Raw genomic sequence first — 6,865 nt, forward strand, 5'->3', positions numbered from 1 at the left:
TTCTCAACATCCTCAGAGTGAAAGTTTTGTGCTTCCAGGGTGCTCCATGTTCTGCTCTGAAGGAGATGGCAGGTTTTCCTGGCCTCTTTCCTGCTGGTGTTCTCCCTGCTCTCCTCTGGGTGTCCATGTGGGGCTCCCCAGGTCAGTGTTTTCCCTCATACCTTTCATTTGTTGGTTTGTTTTCAGTGGCTCTTCTTATACAGTAGGTCCACCAGTCCCATTCTGCACCCTCTCAAAGGCAGTTATGCCTGGGAAAATTATGGCCCTGTCTGCTGCCAACAGAAGGCTTGACAAGTCAGGTGAAGGGTGGGAGCAATCTCCTTCACATCAACATCATTTGAGCAGACCTCATAAAAATCACAGCTATAATATTTTTCTAAATCTTTACTGAGTATAAGTGATCTTAGTGATGTTTAAATTTGATGTAACTGTTTGTTAAAATATACTTTGTAAAGTTTATACTGCCAAGAAAACCCAAATTTGAAAACAAAGAATTTGGACTCAGGATCCCTGAGCTGGTTATAATCTTAGACAAACCGTTTATTCTTTCTGGGACATGAATCCGTCTTTCATAAAGTAAAAGGCACCCCTCAAGTTGAAATTTTCAGACTCCAGGTTTGAAGATAACCAGCCATGTCTCAATAATGACATTTTCTGATACTGTCTCTTTAATTGGATATCAAAAAACACAAACAAGAAAAATACATTCGGGTCTCACATTAAGAAGTGCAGGTGGGTCTACCATCTCATCTCCTCCCCTACTGCTTCCCCTAATCTGTCTCTGATTTTCATGCAGTGTCTGGGTTTTCTGTGATGGGACCAGCTCAGCCCATCAAGGTCTCACTAGGAGCAGATGCCACTCTGCCCTGCCAGTTGTCCCCCGAGCAGAGTGCAGCCCACATGCAGATCCGGTGGTACCGAACCCAGCTCTCCCCAGTGGTGCTCATGTACCAGAATGGGCAGGAACAAGACGGGGAGCAAATGCTGGAATACCGTGGTAGGACAGAGTTGGTGGAGGACTCCATCGGCAGAGGGGCTGTGGCCCTGCTGATCCAACACGTCCGTGCCTCTGATGATGGCCAATATTGGTGTCATTTTAGTGATGGTCACATCTCCCGGGAAGCTGTTGTGGAGCTGTATGTGATAGGTATGTTAACTTAGCATATCTATGTTGAGAACATCTGGATCCCTAGACTGGTGTTTCTTAGGATCGTCCATATGTTGCCTTGCAGAATGTCAGCCTCCTAAACTGTACAATGAGGACAAAACCACATTCTCGGCTTTTAAACAGCAAAGGAGGCAATCTTTCTGTAGATATTTTGGTATCCAAAAAGATCTCAAAAGTTTATTAATTTGTATTAATTCAGATAGATACTGGTACCTGCAAATATTTTTTTACCCAGTCAGAAGAGAAAGAAAACTTGTGGAATTAAACTCACTTTTTCTTTGATTGTCCCCGAGTTTTTTTCTGCTTGGAATGACCCAAAAGCTCTCTCAGTCCTAGTACAGTGCAAACGCATTAAGTTGATTTCAGAATCAACTTAATATTGATTTCAGAATCAGAGGTAAGCCTAATGCTGACTGTGAGCAGTTTTGAACTCTAGCTTCAGTTTACTTATCAGCCTAGTGATGGGCAATTAGACCTTTAGCCTCAGGGACTCCTGAGCCCCAAGGGACCACAGGCCTCAGGGACATGTCTTTTTTCCTCAGGCTTGGGCTCTGCCCCTCACGTTCGCATGATGGGGCCTGAGGATCATGGGATCCAAGTTCTGTGCTCCTCCGGTGGCTGGTTCCCCAAACCCTGGGTGCAGTGGAGAGACACAGCGGGAGAGAAGCTACTATCCCTCTCTGAATCTCAGACTCAAGATGGAGATGGGCTCTTCCATGTGGAGGCATCTCTTGTGGTCACAGACAGCTCTCTGGGCAATGTGACCTGCTCCATCCAGAACCCCGTCTCTGGCCAGGAGAAAGCGTCAGCCATCTTCCTTCCAGGTCAGTCAGGCACAAACCCCGAGGCAGTGCTGGGTGTCTTCCAGGCAGGGAGGAGTGAAGGAGGGCTGAAGGGAGCCTTGGAGAGAGGGCGGGGCTTCCTCCAGGTCGGTCTCTCACTGTGTCTCCACATGCCTGTGTCAGAGCCCTTCTTCCCCAGAACGTCTCCATGGAAGACAGCCCTGGCTGGGACCCTCCCTGTGCTGCTGCTTCTCCTCATCGGGATCAGCTACACTGGCTGGAGAGAACATAGAGCCAAAACCAGAGAAGCAGAGAAAAAGAAGGAAGCATCTCATGAAAGAGACAAGGTGGCGAAGGAAAAGGAAGAGGCACATTCAGTCAAAAGTAAATCGGCAGCAAGTCAAATCAGAGGTTCCTGGAAAAGCTGCAGATGCTGTGTGTGCAGGGTAGATGGGGAAAGAAAAAATTGTTCAAGAATCCTGAGGAAAACACAGGGTGCCAAGAATTCCACGGACCTGGGAGTCCTATGCAAAGGAGAAAACCACGTGGGAAGTTAGGAGATCTGTGGGCAGTGGTCATAAACCTCCAATCCATACCATGCCCTTTCAAGCCTCTGTACCCCAACCTGTTTCTCTTTGCAGAAATGCCTTCCTTTATCTTCTCTTCCTTTTTTATCCTTCAAAAATAAGCTCCAGAAACACCTAAGAAATCAAACTCCCAGGAAGCATGCACTTCCCTTCCTGTGTGACTCCAGGATTCTTCCCACATAACTTTTCTTAGAGCTTGCCCTTTTACATTTGACAAAGATATTCGTTAATCTTTCTCACCTGCTTAATTAACTAAGGGATCCTTAAGAGAAGGTCAAATTGAGTTCACTTAGCTACTCACTGGGCTCAGGAGCAACTAAAACTCAATTTGATGGATTTTCTATCTCTTTCTCTTTCAGGGAAGCTTGAAGAAGATCTCGGTGAGTCTTACTTCTTCTCATGCCCTGTGTGGAATTTGTACCCCTTTCACACCTGTTCTGGGTCTCTCACTGAATATTGTTTCTTTCAGAACAACGAAAAGCATTATACAACAAAGGTAAGCAACTCAGTCATGTCAATTGATGTCCTGATGTCCAACAAGTTCTCAGTTCCCTATTCTCAGAGAAAAGGCTAAAGGATTCATGATGATTAGTGGAAGAGAAATTATGGAAAGGAAGACAAATTTGAGGTTGCAGATTAATGTCTCATCTTGTCTTTCCTGTATTTGTTCTGTTTTAGACTGGAAGAAGGCCCTGATATATCCTGGTACGTAAACCTCTGGCCCTCGTCTTGCCAAATGCCTCTGGTATTCTGAGCATAATAAGCAGAGTCATAAATATAAATACACGTACACACACTTGAAAGTTGTGAAATTTTTATTTGGTATCACTCTGTAGTATTTTGTATTTGGAGACTCAAATAACCAGTTGTCTTCCAGAGCTGATAATGAAGGAGAAATAACTGCTGACTAGTCAGTTCCACTACATGACTGGGGTAGGATACAGCATGAATGTGAATTGTTAGCCCTTCCCCCATGGAGAAGAGAATGATGGAACTCAGGGTGACTTTGAGGAGATTTGGGAAGAATAAAGAACATATTATGTCAGCATTTTTGCTCTGCAAAAAAAGTTTAAAATATCAGAAAATATATTTTATATTCAGAAAAGTATCTTAACTATGATTTTACTTATTTTACCTATTTGAAATACAGAAAGTAAAATTCAATATAGGGGCAGAAGATTTATGTATGAAAAAGTTGAAAAACAGTTTTTCAAAATATTTTAATATCTTCTGCATAAATATGTTTATCTGGAGGTAGGGGGAATTGGCTATTTTTATACCTTCTGAAATCTGTGTCTATGTATTCTGTAGGTTTATAACTTATTTGTTTCTGTTTGTGTGTATGTGGAATATGGTATTGGATCTCAAAAACACACTAGGGCATTCCTTGAATATATATCTATGCAATTTTTATATGCCAGGCATGCTAGATGTTGGTGGCACAAGTTATTATCTCTGACCTTGTGGAACTTAAAGTCCACTGGGGGAAGGAAATTAGGGACCAGGCAACTACACACAGCCTGATGAGCGCTCTGATAAGAGAAGGTCAGAGGAACTCCTCCCAAGGATTAAAGCTGATTAAGCAGTTTTGTTAAGGGTTTTCTTTTATGAGATACTGAAAAATGCTCCTGTGTTTCTAAAGGAGTGAACAAAGTACTAAGGATAACTTTTGACACTTTTAATTCCAAATTTGTCAATTACAACTGGGAAGTTGGGTTGTTTTATATTTCTTGTTTTTATATTTCTTATATTTCTCAGTGTATTTATCTCTTTAGATAAAGAGACTGGAATACATGATCTCTGATGTCCTCCTTGACTCATATATTTATAGATTCCATGCATCCGAGTGCTACACTTCTGACAGGAGGCCAGTTTAGTGAGAGACCACAGAGCTGCTCCAGCCAAGAATTATGGATGGGTCCTTATCTGCCTATTGTCTCAAGACTCAATGAGAATACCCGATCTTCAAATAAAATCACAAGGCCTGTTATAAGAGAAGTGGCCACAGGCAGAAGCAGATGCAATTATTTTTCCCATTAGGAATCTGTCTCTGGAGAAAAATAGAAGCTATCTGATTACAATCTGGGTCAGAGTAATAAGGGCTCATTTAAATGCTTTGGTCATAAACTTAAACTCTAAGGAGATCATAGGCCAGAAAAACTGTAAATAGATAGAGGGGTTTAGAGGAGGCATAGAATAGAATTAAATTAAAAATATATTTTATAGCTCTCATCATCAATGAGGAGGCCCACAGAGGTCTGGAGAGCACAGTAGAGCGGCATGTAGAGTGTCAGACCCTACTCCTGGGGTCTCCAAACCTGGCTTAGGTTGGAGAACAGCCCCAGCTTCAGGCTGAATTATGTGATAGCTTCTAATCTGAGAGCACAGAATGCATACTACTTGTCCTGTAGTTTTTGGACACTACCAGAATTTGAGGAGTTTAGAGGAGGAAGGGAAAGTCACATGAGAAGGTGATGAGTCAGGAAAGTCATCTTATCTCCTTTTCATCCCCTGGGTATACTTTTGTCTGGTTTCAATTCATGTTGCTCTTTTTCAGACTGGAGGAAGGAACAGTTTGAACCTGGTAAGTGGTTCTTTATTTATCTTTTTGACCCCCTTCTAACCTGCCCTCTGAGATTTCCTCTGAGACCCTGCTTATGCTTCCTAACATCCTTTCCTAGTTGAAAAGACAGGCACTACTGTTCTGGTAAAGGGAAGGAGGACATGGAAAGCGTTCAATGTTAGCCTGAACTGACAACTGCTGCTAGGATTAGCTACTCTGGTCGTGCTTCCCCTTTCAAATACTGACAAAGCTTCCCTGTCTGTGGGGTCCACTTGGTTCTGAAACAAATTAACATAGCCCCTCAGCTGAGGAGACCCCACACTAAGTAAAAAGGGCTCAAAATAACAATTCAGCTGTTCTTTGTAGAGAGGTCAGCTTACATGGACCCTATGACTAACTGAGGAAAATAGGACTAATTTGCAAAGAACATGGCAGGAACATCGTTCTTCAGTAAACATTTCAAGATCCATGCACACACTGGCACTCTGTCAAAACACTGACCATGGCAAAGATAAGACAAGTAGCATAGAGTGGGTAGCAAGAACAAGTACCAAGAGAACACATCAAACCCCTCCCACCCAGCTCCACCTCCCCCAACGCACACACCTTCAGAGGAGAGGTGTTCTTTTCACCACTCCTTACACATTCTCTGTTTTGTTAAAGTTTCCCTTGTACAACAGTTTTCTGAAATATGCAATCTTGGCTTTATCCTTTCCTTTTTATTTCTTCCAGTTCTTGTGATTGAAAATCATGAAAATGTTCATCAGAACAATTCTGACTTCAGAAGGGAACCTCAGGCAATATTATGTAAAAAGCAAGGAGGTGGCAATATTCTCACACTTGATCAAGGATTCACTAAGGGGAGATATTACTGGGAGGTGGACATTGAGGACATTGATGAATGGACTCTAGGCATTTTTGAGGAGCCCACAGAAAGGAGTGGGTTACTCAGTGATCTAGAGAAGATGAAGTTCAATGTCTTAGAGAAGAGAGGATGTGAATACAGGGCTCTCACTTGTTCTCGCCAAGACATTTTCCAGAAAGAGCCTCTCCAAATTGAAAAGTGTCCACTAAAGATTGTGATTTTCTTGGATTATGAGGATAGTGACATTTCTTTCTATGACATGACTGATGAAACCCACATCTTCTCCTTCAGCCATGCCAACTTCTCTGGGTCAGTCTATCCTTACTTCAAACTGAAATCCATGGAGTTCTCCCCAGCTGCAAGATATTGAGTGACTTAGAATAAGAACCTATAAATTGTGCAGATGGTAGCCCATTTTTTGTAAACCCAAGGATTCCAGTCTTGATGGGTGTCCTCAGGACCACCGATTATGAGGCCTCTTGGTTTAAGTCTCCATGAATCTGCATGACCAAAGTTTCCAGCCACATCAAGCAGTGTTTCTCAAACAATTTGCAGAGAAGAATCTTTTCCCCATCTTATGGTTGTTGTAAATGTTTTTTGCATTATATATTATATATCACAGGCATACTTTTCTGAATAAACTACTAGAAATGATGAAGTGAATGCAAAGACATATGAGTGGTAATTTTATTATTAAATATCATACACCTAACATTTTCTATCAATTCACTCTAAATGTTGTAATACTTTCTTTCTATATTTGTTTCATGAAGAATTAGTAAGAAACAGTTTACAAATATGCACTGATCTATGGATCACACTTTTGGGGCTTCCCAGGTGGCACTAGTGGGAAAGAACCCACCTGTAATACAGGAGACTCAGGAGATGTGGGTTTGACCC

General features: G+C 42.2%; 1 protein-coding gene across 1 annotated transcript; it reads left to right on the top strand.

Annotated features, from left to right (window-relative positions):
* LOC138425202 (butyrophilin-like protein 1) lies at nt 1-6,634 on the top strand. Its single transcript, XM_069562786.1, has 9 exons — nt 1-141; nt 797-1,147; nt 1,711-1,992; nt 2,134-2,334; nt 2,897-2,917; nt 3,007-3,033; nt 3,216-3,242; nt 5,095-5,121; nt 5,833-6,634. The coding sequence occupies exons 1-9, from the start codon at nt 66-68 to the stop codon at nt 6,333-6,335; spliced, it is 1,515 nt and encodes a 504-aa protein (XP_069418887.1). The 5' UTR covers nt 1-65; the 3' UTR covers nt 6,336-6,634.
* The last annotated feature ends 231 nt before the right edge of the window (nt 6,635-6,865 follow it).

Source organism: Ovis canadensis, chromosome 20 (genome assembly GCF_042477335.2).
Source record: "Ovis canadensis isolate MfBH-ARS-UI-01 breed Bighorn chromosome 20, ARS-UI_OviCan_v2, whole genome shotgun sequence".
In the NCBI taxonomy this organism is placed as follows: domain Eukaryota; kingdom Metazoa; phylum Chordata; class Mammalia; order Artiodactyla; family Bovidae; genus Ovis; species Ovis canadensis.